This window comes from Malaya genurostris, chromosome 2, assembly GCF_030247185.1.
Source record: "Malaya genurostris strain Urasoe2022 chromosome 2, Malgen_1.1, whole genome shotgun sequence".
In the NCBI taxonomy this organism is placed as follows: domain Eukaryota; kingdom Metazoa; phylum Arthropoda; class Insecta; order Diptera; family Culicidae; genus Malaya; species Malaya genurostris.
This window is the reverse complement of record NC_080571.1, coordinates 111979943-112007209: the sequence shown is the minus strand read 5'-3', so window position 1 is coordinate 112007209 and position 27267 is coordinate 111979943. Positions and strand designations below refer to the sequence as shown.

At 36.7% G+C, this 27267-nt stretch overlaps 1 protein-coding gene across 1 annotated transcript in view; it reads right to left on the bottom strand.

The window, feature by feature from the left end:
* LOC131427962 (acetylcholine receptor subunit alpha-like 2) overlaps positions 1–26642 on the bottom strand; it is a 69211-nt gene extending 42569 nt beyond the window's left edge. The window contains exons 1-3 of the mRNA XM_058591567.1: positions 25952–26642; positions 15710–15754; positions 15273–15382 (exon numbers count right to left, since the gene is read on the bottom strand). Coding sequence (XP_058447550.1) covers positions 15273–15382; positions 15710–15754; positions 25952–26158 — 362 coding nt within the window. The 5' untranslated portion in view covers positions 26159–26642. The remainder of the gene's footprint in view (positions 1–15272; positions 15383–15709; positions 15755–25951) is intronic.
* Between the last annotated feature and the right edge of the window lie 625 nt (positions 26643–27267).

Genomic DNA, 27267 nt, shown 5'->3' with positions numbered 1-27267 from the left:
GCTGTACTATGATGCGTTAGGTTAGGAATCAAAATCATTTCTGGAATTAGGTTCATCAGTCACATAATTTCTGGGCACAATGTTTATTATTTGGATATGGGATTATTATTTGGATTATTCTGCGAGAGGGATTTCACTCTTTTCGGGCCAGTGAGTTACCAAACAGGACACTGAAGCAGATTCTAGTAACCACATGAGGTTCTTACGAAATACGAAGGATATATCCTAGTGGACGAAGAAACGTACGTGAAGATGGATTATGAGTTCTATAATCCCGGATAAAAGTTTTATAAAGCCATTGGTCAAAGCAATATCTTTAGCAAGCTCGGGTTCGCTATAGCCGATAAAATAGCAAAAACGCTTATGATCAGGCAAGGTATAAGCAGCTGCGTACGAAAGCTTTATTGATAAATTTGATCGTTGTTTACATCTACCCGGGTTGTAGCTGAACTTTTGATGTGGAACACATCTTTATTTTCTATATAGGGGTGCAAATTAGAAACTCAAGGAAAAATACACCGAGAAATGTGGTCAGGTTTTAAACACTCACAACTCAGTTTATCATGTATCAATTATTAATATTATTTCATTATTTGATTGGAAATATTTCTACGATTCGATTTGAATATATCAAGCCACGTATTTTCATTTATAAATGATTGAAATTTTGATTAGTAGCGAGCAGTGTCCTATTTTGTCTGCTAAAAATCTCCGGCATATCGGATTTCCCTGCCATAGACGACGGTTTTGAAGGAGTAAGCGATACATCAAAGTGAAAGCATCGCTCTGACTGGTCAATCGATGCAAAAGCGAAGCTGTTGGAAGCACGCGAATCTATAAATAGAAGCAAAATTATAGCTAACGTTTCAGTCCTACGCGTAGCATGCTAGAGGTAGGTTGTAGCTAGATAGCAAGACAAAAAGTGTCATAAAACGATTTGAAGCTTTAATTGGTATGCTCTGATCTTGTGTCATGCAAGCTCGGATGAAATTCCATGTTATGTTGTTTCGACTTAGAAATTGACATTCACCCCAGGGTAAATTTTGAGTTCATAAGATTAATTTCTAGTTTATATAAGATGAACTCGATTGATAATGAAAAAAAGTTTATCGCTTCAACCGAAATCGCAGAAGGGTAGAGCAACTTAACACTACAAAAATAACTTCTTGCATACAAAACTTGAACACAAGTGTGGTGAAAAGAAGCTTCAATATAAAAATCGTATCGCAGGTATGTACATAGATATAATTGCATACATTTGGGATATTGGTTTAATTTCGTCGACTATAAAACAAACAATGTTCGGTGTTGGTTCCCAATCAAGATAAACCTAAGCAGACTCTCGTGCAATTGCGGATTCAAAAGTGTGACGATTAATTGAACTGTTTGATTGTAGATCATTAGAAATTTTGGTTGCCTTGTTCCACATCAATGGCTCGAACAACCCCATGGGGCTGATCCTTGTAGTTTTTTAACTAATGAATCATTTTAAAATGAAGGTTGAAAACGGTAAACCTTAGGCGAAATTTAATCTTTTCTTCTTGTGCATTGACGGAACAAGGTGTTACGGTGGTGTTCTTAGGTTTACTCATTTTTACGTTTCGTCTTCGACTCATTAGTGCATAAGCAGTTCATTCACTTTTTATCAGCACTTTACGTCTGCTTAGTTTTTTACTTTGAACCGTTAGACGGCGCTAGTAGTTTAACAGAAAATGCTAACGCACTGATGAGTCGAAGATGAATAGTAAAATTAAGTGAACAGTCATGTGCACCTAGCACAAGCAGATACCCATGCGGTAACAAACCGAGATCAAATCGATCACAAAATGTCTGTGTGTGAATATGTATGTATATATGTGTGTATGTGACAAACATTTTCACTCAACATTCTCAGAGTTGGCTGAGTCGATTTTCACAAACTCAGATTAAAAAAAAAAACGGTCTTATGGTCCCACTGCTATTGAATTTTATTTCATCCAGATCCGACTTCCGGTTGCAAAATTATATGCAATGAGTATCCAAACTTTCAAACCGTCATACAAAATGATAATGCAAAACCGGTACGCATCCGTATGTGGTACGAAACCACCGCCTTGCACACATCGTGCTTTGTTCGATTTTGTATAGCGTGCAGAGTTGCCACATTTAAACCTATATTTTTCAGAAGAAAAATCTGAAAATCTGTATCGGGAGATGAAAATGCTGTATTGAAAATCTATATATGACTAAAATAACATGAAAAAGTTATTGAATTGAACCTGAAAAAGACATTTTGTGACTAGATATAGCGTTTATTGTAATGTAATTGGTAGTCATTTTTTACTCTCTCACATTATAACCAAGGCTACTATCTTTCCATCTTATCAGAAGAAAGTTTAGATAGTATAAAGAATTACGCTAAAATAATAGCAAGGAAAGTTAATACAGATAGACCGTCATTAGCAGATGGAACCATTTGTAGTTTTTACCATCTTTGATATTCTCTCTCATTCAGTTTGTACCCACTTATTAGTATTATCACAAAAATAGTATGATTCTATTCTATAAATGTATACTTATTGCCTTTCTTATATAGAAAGTTTATATAACCACTTAAAAAACTGACTAGAAAAAATTGGCCCGAAGTTTCCTGTACCATTTGACACAGTTCATCGAGCTGAGCAATGTCTGTGTGTATGTATGTGTGGGAGTATGTGTAAAATAATGTCGATTTTCACAAACTTAGGCTCAAATAAAAAATCTCAGAGTTCCATAGGTTGTTATTGAATTTCATCATGTGTGTTTAAAATTCTATACTGACATTTAGTGCGACGGTGCAAAATAAAGAAAAATTCTTATTTATTTGACATACCTGTTTACCAATTGGTTTATACCCAAAGAATATTTCTAATTTTATTCAAGTTCGAAAAAAAATTTCTTAGCAAAACCTTCTAGTGAGATTTTTTAAAATATAAGTAATATGAGAAAGGCATCATTACACCACTAGGTGAATTAAATATGGTTTAATCTGTAGGTCGTGATAGATAATAAACTTACTTTGGTTATACCCAGAGATGCCAGTTCTGCAGATTTTTCGTAAATCTGCAGGTTTCGTACATAGTCATGCAGACATTTTCTGTTGTGCAGAATTTTGCATACTTTTGGAAATCGAGCTTTTCGCAGACTTTCGTCAAAATTTACAGACTTTTGAAATTGTCGCGACCTGTTTTTTGCTCGTCAAGTCAGTTTAGCGTATCATACTTTATAAAGAAAATTCTTGCTGCCAGCAAGAAATACTTGCTGACTGCAAATTTTTTTTTCGGATATACAGACTTTTTCAACCCTGTCTGAAGATATTTGATATTTTTACCTGGCATCTCTGGTTATACCGGTCCCCGGTTTTCGGTTCTGTTAGCCCGAAAACTATCCAAACAACTTTAAAATGTAATTTATATTGATTTTCAATTAAACGTTCCTTAGAAAGGTCTTCTTGCAGATGGATTAAAAAGGAATTTAGTTTGTTTCTCAGGGGTGGAATTTTTAGAGTTTTGAAGTATAAGTTTATTATGTAATCAAAATTGTCAATAAGCTGTCGTTAGCGAAATTGTTGAAAATATCATAGACAACCATTACGAATACATCGGCTATTTAAAATGAATGGGAGTAATAAGCATAAATATGCTTTGGAAGACTTGAAAGCTCTAAAATCAACCTCTAAAGTACAAACAAAAAAAATGTGTATTTAGATTTGCTTGGGACAACTCTGCACTCGAGAGGTAATTTTTCTCTTCGTTATTTTGCTGATCCCTAGCCTAGTATAAAGTTTCTTGGCAGTTTTGCACAATCATATCAATTATATGCGTAAAACAGCTGACGGTTTTGTCCAATAGTTGTCCAAATAAGCGCACGATTTGCACGTTTTTGAAAATAACTGTCATAGACTTGTTCCTCTAAATTGTTTTGGCTATTACAGCTTCAGTTTTGAAAAGGCACAAGTCAAATTAGCGTCAAAAGTTGGTTTTAATAGCTAGTTTAAAAAAAAATCCGAAAATAATTTAAGATGGGATTATTTTTGCCTTCCTCGTTTAGAAAGGTTTTTTTCAGAGATGGGTTGACCAATTTTCACAAGAATAGGTTTGAATGAAAAATCTTGAAATCTGGTTCCGGGTGAATCAAAATACGTAAAAAAATTAAACAGGCCTTCGAAATATTCCAATCGGTAGTCATTGTCAGAAGACGGCCTATCAAGCCGATTCCAGCTATCCTGGTTCCCGGCTTCCAATTTCGAAAGCACCAGAAATAGTGGTTATATATTTCGAAATGGAACTCGCTTCACAGATTTTCACAATAGTAGGTTCAAATGAAAGGTCTTGTACCCTCGTACAGAATTCCTGAATGCCATACGGATCCGACTTTCGGTTCCGGAATTAAACGATGATAAGGCCATCGTCCAAAAACCATGGGCGCGGGTAGTTTTAGGAAATGTTCGATGGAAATTTTGAAAAATTTTCCAAAACCAAAAACATACAGACCTTTAAAATACTTTTATCTATCTAGAGGGTGAAAATGGCTGGAAAATTCGGAGGATTTTCCGAGTCTTATCAAAAATAGCTCTGAAAAATGAGTGTTTTTGCGATCTTTCACAATTATCTGGAAAAATAAAGCGATGACATAATTTTTTTTCAAATAAACCTTATGATGGATGCACAGATTACATTCGGACGAAACCGGTTATATGAAATTCGTTGATTTTCCATGAAAAGCGTGAAAAAGTTTTCCAAAGCATAAGGTTTAAAAAAAAAATTTCATTCCATCGAATTATTTTTTCAAATAATTGTGAAAGATCACAAAAAAAGCTCACTTTTTCAGTGCTATTTTTGATAAAACTCGGAAAATTCTCCGAATTTTCCAGTCATTTTCACCCTGCAGATAGATAAAAGTATTTGAAAGGTCTGTATGTTTTTGGTTTTGGCAAATTTTTCAAAATTTCCATCGAAAATTTCCTAAAACCACCCGCGCGCACGGTACTTGGACGATGGCCATAAGTGTATAAAATTTAATCGTTTAATCGTATAAAATCTTCTAAATTAGATCAAAATTTAATCGAATTTGTAGGCCATGCAGAAACTAACTTTGTTGTCTTTTAAGATTTCTTTTTGGTTTTTGAAAAATTTCACAATTTTGTATGTGAGAATATGAAACATCATTACACGTTAGGTGGATTGAAACAGGTTTTTAATATTATGTTTTCGATAAACTTTCTTGGTTTTGGTGTATATATTTCAAGTGTCTTAAACTTTCATCATTCGAGAAAGGTTACTTCAACGATAGTTCGTTGCTCTAAATATGTACAATCATATTCTAGTGTAGAATAGGATAAATTTTGTCAAGTACTTGATGTTCTGAAATGCTTGTAGAATGTTTAGTTTTTATTTCTTTGTTTTATCAAAAGCAAAAATTAAATCATTGTAAAACGATGGTTTTAATAACAGATTCCAAATAAAATAGTGTGAAAACCTGTTTTAATCCACCTAGTGGCGTAATGCTGCCTTTTCTAATATTATTCATACATATTACAGCAGAAATACCCCGAAATACTACAATTTAAAAAATTTTAGAAAATACTTTTGAAGATTTATATTGCATAATACTACTGCAATGATATACTACATTTGAATTTAGGTTAGTGAAAATCTGTTCAACCACACCACTTTCTCACAGTGAAGTGATCTCCATTTTATCACATTCCGGAACCGAAAGCTGAATATCGGCATAGTGACATTCGGTTCATTCAACAGTACTCTAATAATACCTACAATTTTTTTGTAATGATTTTCTATGGTGATTTGAATTTTGGAAAAAAAATGTACCAGTAGTCGGACTTGGATAAAATTCAGCAAATCTTTTATGGGGCTAACAATGGTTTATATGGTTACAGACTCTCATGGTCATGGTAAAGAAATTCACTGACCTATATAAAGAGGTAGTTTATGAAAAAAATATTCTTAAAATTGACATTCTTACACAAAGCACCCTACCTCCGGAACCAGGGGTTTGATACAAAAGAAAATTGGGATGTTGTTATGGCATCCCAAGACTTTTCAGTAGAATCTAAAATGGTGAAAATCGGTTCAGCCATCTCCGAAAAAAAGTGAGTGGAATTATTTTCACATTTTTGTAATTCCGGAACCAGAAGTTGAATGTAAATGATATTCAGGAATTTCGTATAAGACCTTTAATTTGATTCTAAGTGTATAGAATCGGTTCAACCGTCTCGGAGAGTCGGTCAAAAGTCGGTTTTCATAGTGAATTGATAGCCTTTCTATGTGAAAAAGGCAAAGAATTAAAGATGAAGAGATTGGGGTCTCCCTTTTTGAAAATTAGTCTTGAGTCCAATTGGTTTCTCTAAACGTGCAAAACTATTGGTATATGACACAGAAGACGTATACACAGTTTTTTTTTAAACCGGTGAAAGTCAATCCTGATTATGCCACCTTTTCTGCTGCTAGTTTCTAGAATTGGTCATGACGTAAAACGTACAATAGGCACATCTTCAGGTTTACCTGTAAATCACCAGTGAGACCATTCGTGTATGTGTGCTCTATGTAAACACCCGCTGAAGGGTCGATAGATTCCGGTAAACGTCCTAAACAGAATTTCGTCTAAAATAGCTCCATTAACGGAACCTAGAGAAATACGTGATTGAACGAACCAATTCTGTGTAAGACTTGGCCTCGGGTCCAGCAAAACCCAATAATAAACACCTGCTGACAGTGAAGTGAAGTGGCAGAAACCCATATATAGAACCTCACTAACGAGGGCGTAGTCACGTATCGGTCGCATTTCATCCAATAACGGTTGCTGGCATCCACTGACCACTGCTAGGGTTGGAGTGTGCAATTGGCAGCGTAATCTGAGCTCCCGATTTCTAATTTTCACCGTTGTTAGCCGACTACGGTAAACCCATCAGTGATGAAATGCCAGTTTGACAACCAGCCAGGCGAACCTTCTCTGACATTCACATGGATTCGATGTCAGATGGGACAGTTCGCAAAGAACCAATTTCCGCACGTAACGTTCGAGGTATTGATTGTGCTTGAACTCTAATTAATTTTTCCCTTTGTTGGGTCCGATTCCGGCAGCAGAGTTGATTGTTGATACATGGTGATTTGTGGTCGGTGCTATATGAAGATTAATTTAATTTCAACTTTTTCATCGAGTACGACAAAGGAACCAAAACGTTATTCGTCACGTTTTACGACACTACCAGCCGTTGTGTTGGTAGAAATGGTGGTTTCTGGGATGAGCAGCACGTGTTTCAAATTGTCGGCTGCTTTTCTGACGTGGTTTATGAGTTTGAACAACAAAATGGTTGGATAGTTTAAATTTTGATTGAAAATACTCTAGTTGATAAATACTTTTTGGTACAGATCTGTAGTGCTAGAATTCACAATGGCTTAATGTAAAACTGTATCAAACATGCTCTAGGAATTATTTCTAATGAAAAGCACCCTATCCGATAGCTGGTTGAAATTGATGAGCATACTGATTAAAAAAAGCCGGATGGGACTCTTTTCCCAGACAAAAAATATTTGTGGGAAAAAAACTTGGAAATTTCCTACCTAATTAAATTACAATAACAAAAAGTTACCAACTGATATCTCCCTCGCTCGTTAGAGCTCTCGGGAACGTCAGGGGTCAGACTTTGCACAAGCAGCTACCGGGAAATTAATATTGGCGAAATGTTTTTTGTCCTTGATTGTAGAGCACGATGAAATGTTGGAAGTAGGATCAGTGCAGAAATGGGTAAAGTTTTTTTCCTCAACATCTACTTTGCTTCTGAAAAGCGGAAAATGTTGGAAATGGTTTTTCTTTCATTAAACTTTATTTATATTCTGAATTCCATTGTATCACACAGGTCTTTTCAGTTGTTCCGGAAAGTGTAATTTTTTTTTCATCGAAGCAGAATCGTGTTCGTCGACGTGGAAGCACTGTTTTGTAAAGTTAACTATAGAAACTAACGGATTGACTCAAAGAATTCAGGAAATATATTCATTCCTCATTGTGGAGAAGCATTTGTAGCTAAAAGACTTTTGATTTCTCTGCCATATTGAACAGCATTATGAAAATGCATTTACTTATTTGGCGAAATGAAAAGAGAAACTTGTATTCAGCAATATTTCTTTCTACTACAGTTCTTCAACTACATTGCTGGTGGTCATCAAAAGGTGACACAACTAAGTGCTCACAAGCTCCCATCTCATGCCTATCTCCACCACCCCGTGTGAGTCTTTGATGACATTTGATCAACAGAACATCGTCGACTAGGTGCTATCAATTTCTGCGTTAGTAGCAGAATGAGAGGGTGCGAATTGGTTTGTATTTAACAATTCATTTGAAACGCGTAAATTTTTGAGAATCCCTTAAATAGGTCAAGTCTTATGAGTAAGAATAACTTTTTGTGTTTAAACAATAATTCTATTCTTATTATTAGTGTCGTATGCATAAGTGTCCAGGACCTGGAAGGATTCGTAGTGTCAGTAGGATCGTAGCACCAGCCACGCAATGGTTCTGTACACTCTGAATCGGCTGCGAAGTCTGCTAAAACAGAAGGTCAAATTCCACGACAGGAATGTAATACCAAGGCTTTTTTTATTTAAAAGATATTTTTATTCAGGCCTATTTGCGTACAAGCTTTACGTGGCCGATTGAGCCGATTTTTTAAATAAATTTTTTTTTTGAGTTGGATCTCGTTGTCACCCTTTTTCTAGGGGGAGAGGCGCTTCCATTTCCCTCCTGCGAGGATTGAGGGGCACTTCGTTCGTGGTTCTTCTCGTCATCCATTGCCGCATCGATGGTATTGTTGTCGATTTCCGTCTTCTTTTCGTTGCTAGTTGCTGTATATGCACCTTGTTGTACATTGGCTGCAATTGCTGGTTGGTTGGAGGGTAAGTTGTTAACTTCAGCTGGTGTACTTTGTTCTATAGCGGATGATGATGGATTCGTTGAAGGAGATGCTTCATTGTTGTTGGTGGCTGTCACAGTTGTACTGGGATTGCTTGGGGTTGGTGTGAAGGAAGAACCGTTGGTGTAGTTGTCTCTTGTCCAGTTTATTACATGGCTTACCGTAGTGAACAGCTTTTTGGCAATATAGACATTTGGCCATCTGATTGTCATAGGTAACAAGTGATTTTCTCGGAATTCTTGTATCTTGACGGAAAATCACATAAGAAGGTATAGCCTTCTTCAAGTGTATGCGTAATAAAATTACGCCATTTAGAATACCGGGGGAAAAAATTTTCCACTTTTCTTTTTCGATAGAGAGAAACTCTCTGTATTGGGACATAGTTTTGCGAATGTATTAATGTATGCTTGAGGGAAGATCATGTACACGCACTCCTATAGCACTATCTTCCATATATACTGGAATGTTGTACTTAATGTTCTCGTGCTCCACATAGTGTACATTGTTATTGTCTTTTGCGAATTGAATTACATCCAACTCTTTATAAAACTGGATGTAAACAACATTATTTGTCTTATTGCATTGAAGTAAACGCACACGTTCAATATCAAGATGCATTTGCTCCTTAAGCAAACCTTCAAGTTCTCGTATCAAAGGTCGAATTTTGCACTGCCCAAAGTCAACAACAATTGTATTCTTTCGTGTCGGCGGTAGCTTTTGTTCGTTTGATTCACTCATTTCGAGGTCGTTCTATTGTTCACTACACAATACTGTACTTCGTTTCTTCTGTCTCGAACGTAAGTGGTTTTGTTTTATCGGCTGACTTGGATGAGATGTGAAAGCGAACTGTGAATACCAAGGCTTTGCTTTGCTTTGCAGGAGCGTCTAAAGAAAAAATAATCAGAAGTGTGCAATATCACACTATGTTTCAAGAGTGTAGTTGGTTGGTTCTGAAGGTTTGGAAGGTTTCGATGCGGTAAGAAATGAAACATTGAATGCAAACTCGAGTATTGGTAAGTTCAGAAAATTCATATTATTATGCAGATTATTCATACAAAACTGAAGAACATAAATTATATACGCGTCGATTGCTTGCCAATTGCAAGAGATCGAAATTCTTTCTGTAATGTTTGAATCCATTTGATACAAACATTTCATTCAGGCGGAGCTGGTCGATTGAACGGAACACGATTAGCTCTGTATACGAAATGGGTCATCGGAATTCGATTGAGTCAACACCTCCCTGAGACCTGGACTAAAGTTATTTGCATGTATAAACAAAACACATGGAAACATATTCTTTCTGTAAACCTTTGACATACAGTGGGGCTTGAAATAGGTTAAACGCACTCACACAGTTCTTTAACTACATTGCTGGTCATATCATAAATAGTGACGACGTTTTGCAACGGAATTCACAAACAACATTTCACTACTCATACGTTCTGATTTGTACCAAGGTATTGTCGTATTCTAGTTTTAATTCGTCATATAATTTGCTTTATCAAGGATGACTAGAACCTAACTTAACGTCGTTTTTTAAATTTTAGTTTTTAATGTGAAATAACAGTTACATTTTGACAAAACAAAACAACCAAATAATCAAATCTACAATTCTTAGAATTATTTCGTCCGATTTTCCACACGTTTTTTAAATTTGCATGGATTTCGTAATTAACACGTTCTTGTTTTATATAGATTTCTTAGCACGGTACTTACCCTTTGTCTAAAAAGAGTAAAAATTGCAGAAAGAATACCTTTTATCTCCATTCTTCCCTATGATTTTAGGATTTCTTCACTTTACCTTCGCAATTTTGTTGGCTTAATCTAATCAGAAATTTCATTCAGTCAATTTTATCCTTTGCATATAGAAAGATTATACAATCACTGTGAAAACCGACTTTTGAACCGAGGCACGGAGGACCGTCATATATGTCATATACCATTCGACTCAGCTCGACGAACTGAGAAAATGTCTGTGTGTATGTGTGTGTATGTATGTATGTATGTGTGTATGCGACAAATAATGTCACTCGATTTTCTCAGAGATGGCTGAACCGATTTTCACAAACTAAGATTCAAATTAAAGATCTTACGGTCCCATAGATCGCTTTTGAATTTTATCCCGATCCGACCTCCGGTTCTGGAATTACAGGGTGATATGCACCGAAAAAATGAACAAAATTATCACTTACTTTTTTCAGAGATGGCTTCACAAACTTAGATTCAAACGAAAAACCGTCTGGTACCATAGACCGCTATTGAATTTTATCTTTATCCGACTTCCGATTCCGGAATTGCAAAACGATATGTCCAAATCCATGAGATAAAAATATAAATAAACATAAAATGTTTTAAAATTCTTTAAAAAGTCCTCAAAAAGTTGATCCAGATCCGACTTCCGGTTCCGGTATTATAGAGCGATTAGTGAAAACTTTCACAAGCGATGGCGAAACGAGGTGCACATTTTTATACAACCTACTGCTAAATTTATCTTGTTGGCAGATCTTGTTAGTAAGTTGATATACAAGTCTACTTTGGGACAACTAGTCCCCCGCTTCTGCTTCCGGAAGCAACGAAATAGTGAAGGAAAGTTGCAAAACCGGAACTCACTTCGATTCCCCAGCAACGGATAAATCGATTTTCACAAATCATGATTCAAATTAAAGCTCTCAGTGTTTTAAAAGATACTGTGTAGTTTATCCAGACCCGAATTCCGATTCCGAAATCATCGGGTAATGAGTATCAATTATAGGGCAATTTCAAACTGTCATAAAAATGATGCAAACTTGGTACGCATCGGTAAGGAAGAAGAAAACGTCACAGCCTAGCACACAGCGTGCTTAGTTCAATTTTGTGGAACGTGCAGGGTTGTCGCATTAAAATCTATATTAACTTGATATAACTGTTTATACATTGAAAAGGCGACGTTAGTTTATACCAGAGAAAGTTTTTGATTTTATTCAAGTTTGAAAAAAATCTTGACAATATCTTCTAGTGATGTTTTCGAAAAAATAGGTAATATGAGAAAGGCAGAATTACACCACTAGGTGGATTAAAAATGGTTTTTCAATATGTTTTAACTTTAGATACTGATCAATTAAAAAAAATTATAATAATAATAACATATATCATTCCAATGCGAACAAACAAATTTCTTTAAAATCGTTTTTGTAATAACTCACAGGATATCGATCTGAATTTTATATAAAAGGGGACCTAAATGTAAAACCTGTTCAGCGGAGTTGTGGGCAAAATAATCGGAAAGGGAAAATTCCTCATAATTCTAAGATTTTTATCACGACGGCTAATTTTTGTATGGATTGGGAGATCACGAACGTCTATTTCGATATTTGTCCTGCAACTTCATAAATTTTATTCACATGATATAAAATCCAATAGACCATTGAAAACCGTCATGAATGGCTTATCAAATGACCAAAGCACTGATGAAGTCAAAAATGAACTAAAAGAATTGCTTGGTTTTGCCCCTTCCCAAGTAATATTTAAGAAAACGTACTTAATCCACCTAGCAGTGAGATGATACCTTTGTTTATCAATCCGCATGTGTTTTTTGCATGAATATTCTTCGGTGTTTCAGTTTTCATGACATTATTCTAATGTCCGTAATGTCCGTAAACTCTGTAATGTCGAAACTGCAAATCGGATCGAATTTGAATCTAAAGGTGTGTAACAATCGATTAAACATTCCATGATATGTCGCAGTAATTTCCACTTTAGAGTTTAAGGTACTTCCAGAGCCGGTATTCAGGAACCAGCATAACCCAAACCGATTCGTATGGCCATATGACGAATAAATTGCAATATTTTTGAGTCCAACTTTAAAGCTTTTCGGGATTGTCATCTTCTATATCGCTTTGAATTTTAAAAATTCATTATCCTACACTTCCAGGATTGGAAGTCAGAATTGGATAAAATTAGATTTATTTTAATTTGAACTTTTGTTTCTGAAATTCGATTTGGCTTTTTTGAGAAAACGATTGAGCTTTGACAAACGATTCGATACTGGAACCGGAATTCGAAAATCGGTGTAGCCGAAGTCAGACAAATTCTCCTGAGTAGCTGTATAGTTTACATTTGTTTCAAAATGTTTGAAAATCAATGTAGACATCTTCGAGGAATCGTAGTCCAAACTAAATTTTTGGGTGCCTTCCGAAACGAAAACTGAATACAACAAAAATGAAATAAATTTATTTGGTTATCGACTATCCAAATCTGCTAACCCGATAAACCTGATTAATGTATGTGAAATAGTACCCTGTATCTCCGAAACCGGAAGTTGGATCTGACTGATAAACAAATTGTTTTATAGAATCTTAAAACTTTTCATTCGAATCTTAGATGATTCTTAGATTTCATTTGAATCTTAGATCGGTTCAGCCATCTACGATAAAAATGAGTTACACAGTTTTAATTCCGTTTCACATATCATCCTGTAGTTCCGGAACCAGAGGTCGAAACCAAACATAATTCAGGAACCTTGTTTGGGAGAAAACCGAAAAAAGTTGAGTGAAATTATTTGTCACACGCATTTGCTGATCTCGACGAACTGATTCGAATGGTATATGGCTGTTATGTTCTTCCAGCATTTATTGCTGTAAGTAGTTTAAATCAATATAATTATGGAATTGCTTTCAACTCGAAAATTCTGCCATTATCTGGTTTACATATGGCATATTCGTATGATTATGTTGCCAAAAACGAACCGTGGTAAAATCGGCCCGATGCAAAATATCATGCTGTACACAGTCTTTTGGGTACTTAGAAACAATTGTATGTAACAGTATAAAAAATCGTGTTTTATGTTGCTCCCAAGCATTTCTTTGCCAGACAGCGCTCAAAACTTCTATGTTACTGCTGGAATAGGGGAAAAAGTCGCTTACACAAAAATTTCGATATCTCCGTTAAAAATGGACGGATTTTACCAATCTAAGGCTTGTTGGATAGGTATTACCGTGCGGCATCTAAGTCTGAAAATATATTCTGTTTTCAAGGTCAAATGTAACAGATGCTGTCAAAAAACTGAAAATTTTGACATTAATCTTCGTATAACTCAAAAAGTAAACATCCGATCTCAAAACCATTCAACAGCGTTCTGGGTGACGGGGAGACCTTTCATTTGCGACCAGTTTGATCAAAATCGATCTAGCCATCTCTGAGACCTCGACCTCTTAGTTGACAACACACATACAGACACACACACACATACACACACATACATACACACACGGACATTTGCTCAGTTCGTCGAGCTGAATCGATTGGTATATGACATTCGGCCCTCCGGGCCTCGGAAAATTTTTCTAAAGTTAGCGAATTCTATACCTATTTTTTATATATATAAAAAAGGTAAAAATGATCAAATGGCAATAGAATACAGTGTGAAAGAAATTATACTAAAAAGTATTCAAACTGGAAATTCATGCGGACGATTCGATAGAATATAAAAATATTCAATACTATGATATTAAGTATTTACTTATGAAAGAAGATCCGATATTGCATGCGGAAAATGCATGCATAACTTCACTAACAAAAGGAAAACTGGAGAATGATTGTTCTCCGAATCAGACATATCTTTTATATTGAGATTTGAGTCACCTACAGGTACAAAAGAAGAAGGTAGAAGGAAGAAGGAAGAAGGAAGAAGGAAGAAGGAAGAAGGAAGAAGGAAGAAGGAAGAAGGAAGAAGGAAGAAGGAAGAAGGAAGAAGGAAGAAGGAAGAAGGAAGAAGGAAGAAGGAAGAAGGAAGAAGGAAGAAGGAAGAAGGAAGAAGGAAGAAGGAAGAAGGAAGAAGGAAGAAGGAAGAAGGAAGAAGGAAGAAGGAAGAAGGAAGAAGGAAGAAGGAAGAAGGAAGAAGGAAGAAGGAAGAAGGAAGAAGGAAGAAGGAAGAAGGAAGAAGGAAGAAGGAAGAAGGAAGAAGGAAGAAGGAAGAAGGAAGAAGGAAGAAGGAAGAAGGAAGAAGGAAGAAGGAAGAAGGAAGAAGGAAGAAGGAAGAAGGAAGAAGGAAGAAGGAAGAAGGAAGAAGGAAGAAGGAAGAAGGAAGAAGGAAGAAGGAAGAAGGAAGAAGGAAGAAGGAAGAAGGAAGAAGGAAGAAGGAAGAAGGAAGAAGGAAGAAGGAAGAAGGAAGAAGGAAGAAGGAAGAAGGAAGAAGGAAGAAGGAAGAAGGAAGAAGGAAGAAGGAAGAAGGAAGAAGGAAGAAGGAAGAAGGAAGAAGGAAGAAGGAAGTTTCCCATCATACAATTGTGATTGAAAAACGGGAATTAACAAGCAGCGAAAATTTAAACGTACCGAACATGATACTTACTTGTTGTACAGTACGATATCCGGCAGCCAGATATGTTCGGATGGCACGTACAGCTCTGTTACGCCGCCGTATTCTGCCGGGTCCCATTTGAATTTATGATCTTGCCACTCCTGTAAGTGAAAAAAGACACATTGACGTGAAAATATATCAACAGCTTCCGTCGTTGGTGAATGACTATGACTATGAAGCGCGCATCCGGCGTTGGCATGCGAGTAGATGTTAGAATACGAAAAGAAAAACGAATAACGATACTCGATACTCTATGTTCACACACAAGTTGCAGAAATTGTCAGGTCATTTTTCGAATTTATCGGAACAGTAGTTGCTAGAGTTTTGTAGGAGACCAATATACTCTTTGTTAGTACGTCGATTACCTCTAAGAATGTGGATTCGTATTTTTCTAACCATATAAAAATTAAATGAATTTGTATACTCACGTGCTCCAACCAAATGTTGGTGGTCAAAATTTGGTCCTTGAGATTCTGGAAATACAAAAAATAATCATCTTTATTTATATCGATAAAAGACGCAGTATATAACTTAAAATGAGGTTTGGTTTAGTGGATTTTAGAAACAATAACAATAACTCTTGCTTTTCATTTGTGTGACACAATGCGAAAATATCGCACTTCCAAGCAACGTAATTGCAGATATTGAAGTTGATTATGTATTGGTTTGCTTTGTATTTGATATTCAACTCCTGCAATTATGATGGGAGTTTTCGGATTCGATCGATGATATCAGTGAACATTAAGTAATAACCACAATGTTTAAGTGAAACAACAGCTTTCCGATGGGGAATAATTTATACACGAATCATCGATAACTGAAGCATTGTTCCTTGTAAGTCTGACCTACGATAGAGGAAATGTAGCCTCGAGTAAACTTGGAAAAGGCAATATCAAATCGAATGGAGATATTTAATTTGTTCTGTGATAACGCTAGATGCCGGATAAAATCCATCATATTGAGTTATATTTACATCCTCGTCAGAGTATAGTCTAAAGTGGCTGTCTATCACAGCAGCATAAGTTGTGCCTGATCTTATCATGTAACCAGCAAGACAGTTTTGAATTAAATTCAAATCTGGTTCGCTGTTCCCATTACCGGATCATGGTATTTAAATAACGATAATATCTTCATACCATTTGGTTGACGACTGCTGGTATGGTTCTTTTCCGGATTGCTGGCATGAAAATGGCACATGAGTGTATAGAGTGGAGAACGTGCCGTCTCTTGGACCGTACCGTTAAATCGCATCTGCGAATGGTTCACCGGATGGTATGAAGGAAGGTTCGTGCTGGTGAAAAAAAGGAACTCGGAGCCAGATCCTTCCCGATTCTCTCCATGCGGGATCTTTTCATCTAGGAATGCATTCTGCCATTGAGTGAAATCGGCTATTCCAGTACGTGTATTCATACTTGGTCTCAAATATATGTGGATAGAACAGTTGAAGGAGTGGCACGGTGCCGCTTGAGCAACTGATGGAAATCGGCCAAATGGGTTTCTGTTTCTGAAAGACTGTGAAAAACATAATCTGTTTAAAAAACAAGAATGGATGAAAGTGGGGCTTAACTATTTTCATTTTTGAATCTACTTTCATCGAATGGAAGAAAACGGGACCTAGTGCTCGCTTTAGTATGTTGTTTATTTTAACAGTTAAAGCAAGGAGCGGCCCACACTCGGATTCACTGAAATGCATCCTATTAAGTTTTCGCTAATGTGTGTTTCTAGAAGTTAATTACCGTTTTATGTTGGGTTTCACACCATTACGTCGGAGTTAAAGCGTAATCAAGGATGATGTTTTTGATAAAACGGAAGTATTTTTTTCTACTGAATCTGTATTGTGTTGGATATTTTTGTCTGGATGCGCAAGCTTCAAATTTCCGATGTAAATGAAACGTGGCCATGTGTTGGAAACGAGGTCCTTGGAACAAAAATATTTTCCATCACTTTTAAATACTTGATCATTTTTATGGAAAAATCCTGTTTTAATCAACCTAGTTGTGTAATGATGCCTTTCTCATATCAAACATACTATTTTATATAATACTATGCTATTCTTAAAAACGATTTTCTTCGATTCTTGAAAGAATAACCGCAATTGGTTTAGTTGACCGTTTACTGATAATGACTAGCGGTTGGAGTATTTTGAGGCCGATATAGAATTTTTTTACGTTTTCTGTTTCACCTCTTCAAGTGCTGTCGGATCCGGATGAAATTTAGGAATTCAGTACAAGACCACAGGACATTCCATTAAAACATAAGTTTGTGAAAATCAGTCAAACCATCGCTGAAAAAAGTGAGTGATATCCATTTGAGAAAATATGACTATTAGGGTGGGACAAAAAATTGATATCAGCTCCACCAAACTTTTCGTGTTCCTTTTGGGTCCCATAAGCATCATGCAAAATTTTAGCTCGATCGGAGAAACTATATTTTCGCGCCCACGGTTTAAAGTTTGTATGGGATTTAGTATGGAGAAATTCACTTTTAACAGAAAAATCGGCTGGAGATCAACTTATGAACTCTAAAAATCAGTCCATGTGTTATTTTCGTAGAAAATTTATCTAGGAAGAAAACTTTACAAGACAGCAAAACAATACGACATTTGTAGAAAAAGTTATTAAAGGAAAACCGACTCAAGGTCCGAACAATGGCTCACTCCTTAATATATCTAGCACCACTGCTGCTAGTGGTGGTAATATGATTGTGCTTTCTTTGATTATGCTATAACGATTGATTTTAGTTGTTTGATGTCTTCACAAAAGTTTCTCAGCTGAGTATGAGGATTTTGCTGAGTAACTATCGTCAAGATATCAAACAAAACGGATCAACCGTTATAGCACATTAAAGGGAAGTCACGTCATTTTACTTTCACTAGCAACAGTGGTGCTAGATATATTAAGGAATGAGCCATTGTTCAGACCATGTGTCGGTTTTTCTTTAATAACTTTTTCTACAAATGTCGAATTGTTTTGCGATCTTCTAAAGTTTTCTTCCTCGTTAAATTTTCTACGAAAACATCATATGCGCTGATTTTTAGGGTTTATAGGTTAATCTCCAGCCGATTTTTTTGTTAAAAGTGAATTTCTCCATACTAAATCCCATACAAACTTTAAACCGTGGGCGCGAAAATATAGTTTCTCCGATCGGGCTGAAATTTTGCATGGTGCTTTAGGGACCCAAAAGGAAAACGAAAAGTTTGGTGGAGCGAGAAAATAAACATTTTCATCTTTTTCCCATACAACCTTGTCCCACCCTAATGACTATTATTTCCTGTGCCTCCGGAATTGGAAACTAGGAGCCAGGATAGCCGAAATCAGTTTGTTTGACCGCCTACTGATAGTGACTATCGAATAGAGTAGTTTTGAGGTCAAATTAGAATTTTTTTCGTTTCATGTTTTGCTCCTCTAACAGATCGGTTGAAAAGTTCTTATCGTTTCTATGAGAGGGCCCCACTAGAATTTAATCCATACCATTTTCAGTTAGTACCAACCTTCAATAGATACGTGTATAAATTTGACAGCTGTCTGATTATTAGTTTGTGAGATATTGCATTTTGAGTGAAGCTACTTTTGTTATTGTGAAAAAATTGGAAAAAAAGGAATTTCGTGTGTTGATGAAACACTACTTTTTGATGAAAAAAAGTGCCGCCGATACCAAAAAATGGCTTGATGAGTGTTATCCAGACTCTGCACTGGGCGAAGCAACAATTCGTAAGTGGTTTGCAAAATTTCGTACTGGTCATATGAGCACCGAAGACGATGAACGCAGTGGACGTCCAAAAGAGGCTGTTACCGATGAAAACGTGAAAAAAAACCACAACATGATTTTCAATGACCGTAAAGTGAAGTTGATCGAGATAGCTCACACCCTAGAGATATCAAAGGAACGTGTTGGACATATTATTCACGAATATTTGGATATGAGAAAGCTTTGTGCAAAATGGGTGCCGCGTGAGCTCACAATCGATCAAAAACAACAACGAATTGATGATTCTGAGCAGTGTTTGGAGCTGTTATATCGAAATAAAACCGATTTTTTTCGTCGATATATAACAATGGACGAAACATGGCTCCATCACTTCACTCCGGAGTCCAATCGACAGTCAGCTGAGTGGACTGCACGCGATGAACCGAACCCAAAGCGTGGAAAGACTCAACAATCGGCCGGTAAGGTTATGGCGTCTGTATTTTGAGATTCGCATGGTATAATTTTCATCGACTACCTTGAAAAGGGAAAAACCATCAACAGTGACTATTATATAGCGTTATTAGAGCGTTTGAAGGACGAAATTTAAAAAAAAAACGGCCTCATTTGAAGAAGAAAAAAGTTTTGTTTCATCAAGACAATGCACCGTGTCACAAGTCGATGAAAACCATGCTGAAATTGAACTAATTGGGCTTCGAATTGCTCCCTCATCCACCGTATTCTCCAGATTTGGCCCCAAGTGACTTTTTCCTGTTCTCAGACCTCAATAGAATGCTCGCTGGTAAAAAATTTAGAAGCAATGAAGAGGTAAACGCTGAAACTGAGGCCTATTTTGAGGCAAAGGACAAATCGTACTACAAAAATGGTATCGAAAAGTTGGAAGATCGCTATAATCGCTGTATCGCCTCTGATGGCAATTATGTTGAATAATAAAAATGAATTTCGGCAAAAAATGTGTGTTTCTATTAAACGATACGAACTTTTCAGCCGAACTGTTAGGTGATGGTATAAAAGTTTTTACTCACTTTACCCTATAATTCCGGAACCGGAAGTCGGATCCAGATGAAATTCAGGAGTTTTGTGAAGGACCATAAGGCCATTCATTGGAATCTAAGTTTGTGAATAGCGGTCAAGCAATCTCTGAGAAAATTCAGCAAACGTATTTTGATTTTTTTTGCACTTATTACCCCGTAACTTTGAAACCGGAAGTCAAGTTTGTGGAAATCGGTTCAGCCATCTTTGAGAACAGTTGGTGCACTTATTTCCACAATTTTCTGCACATTTTACCCCATAATTCCGAAACCGGAAGTCGGTTTCAAATGATATTCAAGAATTTTGTATGGGACCACAAGATCTTGGAACTCGGTGTATCCGATGTGAGTTTGTATGGTCTTCAACTAAATGAAATAATTTACTATTTTTGAACAATCTTTATATCTTTACATCTTTTTTATGAAGGGAAACCATCCAAATATCTATTCTTCCACTTTTCACCATGTAATTCTGGAATTGGAATTTTATATGGGCCAATAGTACCTTGAGTCTAAGTTTGTGATAATCGGTCCAGCCATCTCGGAGAAAAGTGAGTGCATATTCTCTCTCTCTCTCTCTCTCTCTCTCTCTCTCTCTCACACACACACACACACACACACATACACACGTACATGGTATATGACACTCGGGCCTCCGGGGCTCGGTTCAAAAGTCGCTTTTCATTATGCTTTTCTATATGAGAATGGTGAAAATAACTAATGAAATTGAATGTTTTGTGTACCCCCGTAGCTCCGGAACCGGAAGTCATGTCATAATAAAATTCAATAGCATTTTATGGGATAGTAAAAACTTTTATATAAAGTTAGTAAAAATTGATTCGTGAAAATCAAGTGCATATTTTTTGCCACACTCAAACACACAGTTATGTTGCGATCTCGACGAACCGTTACGAATGGTATATGATACTCGGCCCTCAGGGCCTCGGTTCAAGAATCATTTGTCAAGATGAGTGCAAATTCGTTCTATATAAGAAAGTTACTGTTGGAAGGAGACCCGATTGTTAAAGCCCTTGTAATGCGAATAAATGACTCTGCTTACGGATCCGCTCAAACCATTTTGCCCTTCTGTAACTACAATAAAGCAGTAATAGACAAATTCTGATTCATTGTAAGTATATCCACATGCATTGGTAGTGTATTGGATCTGAAATCCAAAATGGCGACTGCCGGTTAATTCAAAGTAAAAAAAACCCTTACAATATGTATATTATTTATTTCAGAAGCAGATTAGACGATCACGATGTTTGAATTCACTTCAAAATACAAGATGACGACATCCGACATTTCTTGAACACACTTACAACATGGGTCTTTTCGGAAAGGATTTGATGAGCAGATGCCCTGAAACATATCCAATAATGCGACTTCAGGTTTAACAATGTTCTTCGAAAACGCTTACAATATGGGTCTCTTCAGAACGAAGTAGATGAGTAGATATTAGAAAACGATGTTGGAGGTCGTTTCGAAATCCCCGATTACGACTTTCAATAATATTATTTGAAAACCCTACTATATTAGTGTTTTCGGAGAGGATTTGATGAGTGAATGTAGAAACAGATTTGATAAGTAGATACACTGTGGCTATAGAAATCCATAAAAGATATTCAAAATTACAAGAACTACTTGGAATATTGTTCTTAGGGACTACACTATGTCAAAGCAAGGAATATAACGGCTAATGTCTGTTTAATGTTAGCTGTTTATATTTTTAGAGCTATACATTAGTTGTTTGTCTATTTATAGCCATTCCCGGTATGTTCTCAATAGTCCAAGAGCTTCAGTTAAAACAGGTCTTAAGATCTGAACGAGCAATCCCCAGCTTATGTGTAACTTTTCAATGCTGCTCATAGTCACCGGGAGTATGGAGTTAATGCTCTTCATTATTCTGGTAGATCTTGAAACTTGACCTTCAGGTAGTTTTTGAGTGACCTAGAGCATCTACAATAAGCCTCTTAATTGTAAGTGGTATCACGAGAATAGATCGTGAATAATAAGTTCGTTAATGCAAATAATATAGTAGTTATAGTAGTGGTGTCATGAGCATGGACCTTGTACAGAGGTCTTGTTAGTTCACTTGGTTACCCTGGAAGATCTTAAGGCATATACTTCAGGCAGTTTTTGGATGAATTAGAACTTCCTCATAGTTCATCACAATGATTCCATTAATTAAATATGATACCACGAATATGGACCACAGAAAGGAAACTCAAGATGGACAAGAACATCTACATACATTATCACAGTGTGTCAATTTGCTGAGTATAGTATTACTAGCACATACTGCGCTCAAAAGTCATCAGTCAAGTGTTTATATACTAAATACTTTCTTCCAGAGAATTCTTCAATACACACGATCTTGACCAAATTCTATGAAACCAAAAAAAACGTAATGTACATTTCATAATATTCAATTCACTGAAGCATGTTGGTTTGTTATGCATACGCATGAATAAAAATTTCGTAAATAAATCGAAAATCACGTTATTTCAATTTAAGTCAAATTCGTCGAATAGGTCGGGTAAGCAATCGAAAAAATAAACCTTCCAGTTCGCTTTCACCTCTCACCCAAGTCAGTCGATAAAACAAAACCGTTTACGTCCGAGACGGAAGAAACCAAGCACAGTATTGTGTAGTGAACAATAGAACGATCTCGAAATGAGTGAACCAAATGAACAAAAGCTACCGCCACTACCAAAGAATACAATTATTGTTGACTTCAGGCAGTGCAAACTTCGACCTTCGATACGAGAACTTGAAGGTTTGCTTGAGGAGCAAATGCATCTTGATATTCAACGTGTGCGTTTACTTCAATGCAACAAGACAAATATTGTTGTTTACATCCAGTTTTATGAAGAGTTGGATGTAATTCAATTCGCTAAAGACAATAACAATGTGCACTATGTGGAGCATGAAAACATCAAGTACAACATACCGGTATATGTGGAATAAAGAAGTGCGGTTTCATGAGCTACCCTCAAGCATCGGTGATCCTTATATTCGAAAAACTATGTCCCAGTATGGAGAAATTCTTTCTATCGAAAAAGAAAAGTGGAAGAACTTTTTCCCCGGTATTCTAAATGGCGTACGATTGATACGCATACACTTGAAGAAGGTTATACCTTCTCATGTGATTTTCGGCCAAGATACAAGGGTGCCGTGCAAATCACTTGTTACCCGAGGCAATCAGATGGCCACATGTCAATATTGCCAAAAAGCTGTGAACTATGGTAAGCCATGTAATAAACTGGCCATGTGAAGTAATCTGAACCAAAGGATAACAGCAAACCAGCCCTACAAAACCTATTTCAATCCACCTAGTGGTGTAATGATGCCTTTCTCATGTAAAATATTGTGGTATTCTATTCAAATTTTTTCTCTTCGATTTTTGAAAGAAACCAAGGGATTGCTTGTGCATTAACTAGTATAAAATACATAATGAAACAGTGCTTTGCTCGCGTAGGTCATCCTTAAGAAAACGAAGTGGGTTCACTATTGTATATGCACTTCCAGCACCGGAACCCGAGAGCCGGTATAATCGAAGTCGGTTCGTACGGCCACCAACTAACATGACGTACAAACTCTACTAGTTTTTATTCAAATTTTGAAGATTTTATACAATTTCGCATAGGACTCTAAATGACGATTTAAATGCTTGTTGTATCCGAAAATATGCAGTAATTTTTGGTAGGAACATAAGACCTTTCATTTGATCCTAAGATTGGGAATGACGGTTTTGAGTCCAGTTTACAACATTTTTTACGGTTTTTGTTCCGCCAGTTTAAGTAATAGTGTACAATATTGAACACACTTTACTCTATAACTCCGGAACCGGAAGTCGAATCTGGATGAAATTCAGGAATTCCGTATGGGACGGGAAGACCTAAATTTGTTGAAATCGGTTAAACCATCGCTGAGAAAAGTGAGTGAGAACCATTTTGGTATATATGACCACTATTCCCGATGCTTCTGGAACCGGATACCGGGAACCAGGATAGCCGGAATCGGTTTGTTTAGTTGCCTACTGATAATAACTAATGATTTGTGTAGTTTTGAGACCAGTTTAGAAATTTTTTACGTGTTTTGTTTCGCCGGTTTAAGTGACGGTGTACAATATTCAACACGCTTTACCCTATAACTCCGAAACCGGAAGTCGTCCGTATGGGACTGGAAGACCTTTCATTTGAATCTAAGTTTGTCAAAATCGGTTCAGCCATCTCCGAGAAAACCTAGTGAGATTATTTGACACATACACACACACAGAATTGCTAAGCTGATGCATCCTACTCAACGAAACCATCAGTATTCCCTATAGAACACGGTACACCAGCTGCAGTTAATAACTGACCTAAAGCCTGGACAAAAAGTGACAATTATTCCGCCAACAACAGTGATGCCGAATCAATGGACGGGAGCGTGAGTAGCGAACAACTGATCCCCCCTCATTCGCAGGGTAGTAATGAAAGCGCCTCTCCTCTAAGGAAGAAAATAATGAGAAAATCCAACAAAAAAAAATACCTAATATTGTATAACAGCCGCGTTAAGCTTAAGTGCAAAGAAGCCGAATAAAATAAGCTTTATGAAAAAATGTGCTGTGAGATAATACCGTTTTTTTATCATACCGCATGTGTTTTTGCATGAATATTCTTCGGTGTTTTAGTTCTCATTTCATTATTTTAATGACCGTCGTTCTAAGCGGCAATTTGAGACTTTAATCACTCACTGCTCTGTAATGGCGAAACTGCAAATCGGATCGAATTTGAATTTAAAAGTGTGACAATCGGTTTACGGTACAATGAGTTTACGATTATTTAAGTTTCTTCCAAATTATACAATAAATTATACAATAATGAAAGAAAACTTAGAAATTATACAATAATGAGAGAAAACTAATACTAAATATAGTATTCTAGTTACTAGAACCTACTAACTGAGAAACAGCTTTTTTAGAGCATTACGAGAATGTTGAAGGTCAAATATATTGGAGCTATTATTAAAGGTTCGTAATAACCGTAGTTAGTTCTAGATGAGAGTATTCTAAGAAATGGTTGGAAACGAAGAGTACGGCGATGACTATCTAAGTGTAACAATTGTAGAAGATCTGAACAGTCTATACGAAATCAGTGACAAAAATGACCTTACAGACGTCACGTCGAACAGAGAGCAAATCTAGGTCAATCAGCTTGCAACGATCTTCGTAGCTCGGAAGGTCCACGAAAGACGACGAAGTTCAAAACGGACGAATTTGCGTTGGATTGATTCAAGGCGTTGAATGTCTCGAAGGTAAAAATGATGCATACTCTAGAGTTGAGCGTATCAAGCTACAGTTCATAATTTTGTCTTTGTCGATTTGGCTTTCTTGAGAAAAAGATTGAGCTTTGAGAAACGATTCGATACTGGAACCAGAATTCGAAAATCGGTGTAGTCGAAGTCAGATAAATTCACATGAGGAGCTGTATAGTATACATTTGTTTCAAAATGTTTGAAAATCAGTGTAGACATCTTTGAAAAATCGTAGTGCGAGTAAACTTGGAAGTACATTCCTTACACATCAATTTTATTTGTCATTTTATTCTGTAATCTATTTTTTACGTTTTGTTCTTTTCGAGATTTGGCTTTCTATCTATCTTCTGGCTTTCTATTGGTTTGAAGTTTTTCGATGTTCGGTTTAGTGTCCTGGACCGCCATACCATAGTTTCTGAGAAGCTTCCAACACACTGGAAAATATTGTCCCTGTGTTGAACTGTCATATTGACGAACGCATTGAAAGAAAGGAACCGGCTTCTGTTGAGATATTGATATGAAGAATTTACGATCAGGACTATTTTGAGTAGAATCTTGCGGACTATTTTGAGTAGAGTCTTGCGGAAAAAAGAACTAAATTCAATATCGCAATGTAACGTTCCACCTACTCACCAAATCGATCAGCTGAGATAAGCGCAGCCCTAACTTTACCAGAACCGTATCGGTGTTGTTGCTTACAGGGCGTATCAAACGATTGTAGTTGCTGAGCAGGTCATCGTAAAGTCTTTTGGCATCCGGATTAGCATCACACAGCGCTATCAGGGTCCACAGCACTACACACGCGGCGAGGACTTTGAGGGTTAAATTTACCTTTGGCATTCTTTTTTTTTTTTGGTCCGCAGTGGGAGCTGCCTGAATAGCAAAAATATGTTTTGATAACTGGATTCACTGTTCGGTGCTCACTTCTCTCTGCAGCGTTTGCACAGCATCTCACAGCTGTCAGATTTCATCGCGTCGATTTTCGCGAAAGCTTTTCGGTGCGCCTTATTACACAAACATTAAAAGTTCTTTTTTCACCCATTTGGCTCATTATTCCTAATCACAACTGTTCACGATGTATTCAATTACTGTCACATTCACTTGCGAATCAGGTTGGCTCTCTTTTTCACTTGAAAAACAGAAAATGTCCGGGATCCTTCAAAGCAACATCCCTGTAGACGTTGATTTAATGATAAACTCGAGATACTCCTTTAGGGTTGCTACTGGTTTGGGTAGTATACAAGAATTGTACTGGATGAGAACCACACCGTTGATGTTGTGGAGCGTTCTCCGTTGGTTTGCTGTGCTATCAGCCAGCAGGATTCGCTCTCGGTCCAAATGGGATGCTGTGTGGTATTGTACAGTACAGAGAGATTTGTTCATCTGGCATGTGGCGATGTTTCGTTGCGCATGCTTGGAGTGTGAAACGATTCTCCGGATAGCTCTCAGCCAGAAGGGGCCACTCCAACAAACGTGATTCGTGGTGTAGTTGATGAATGTTAGTTTGAATCCTCGGAAGGCAACATGCTATTTGCGCTCTTCGTCATATGTTTAACGAATTCACACCGGTGACGGCGTGGTTTTGGTTTTGATCAAATTAACGAATACTGATATTTGATGTGATGAAACGATTTTTGTCCTATGATTTGATTACCATATACACTTGAGTATTGCTGTGTTGTTTCAAGCAGAAAGACGTGAATTTGCCGCTCGATATCGTTTCATCCATTTATTTTAAATTCATATTGATTGCAACAGCATAGCTTACTGGAATCGCTGTAGCTCATTCTGTTATATTTGCAGTTTTATACAGAAGATATGGGTCGCACTGTAGTATATTTAATTTTATTTTAGTTAGATAAATTGGATTGGGATCTAGGTGTTTTTGAGAGCTTGCCAACCGAAATGAATTAAATTCAAATGACCGCAGAAAAAGGACAGAATAATTT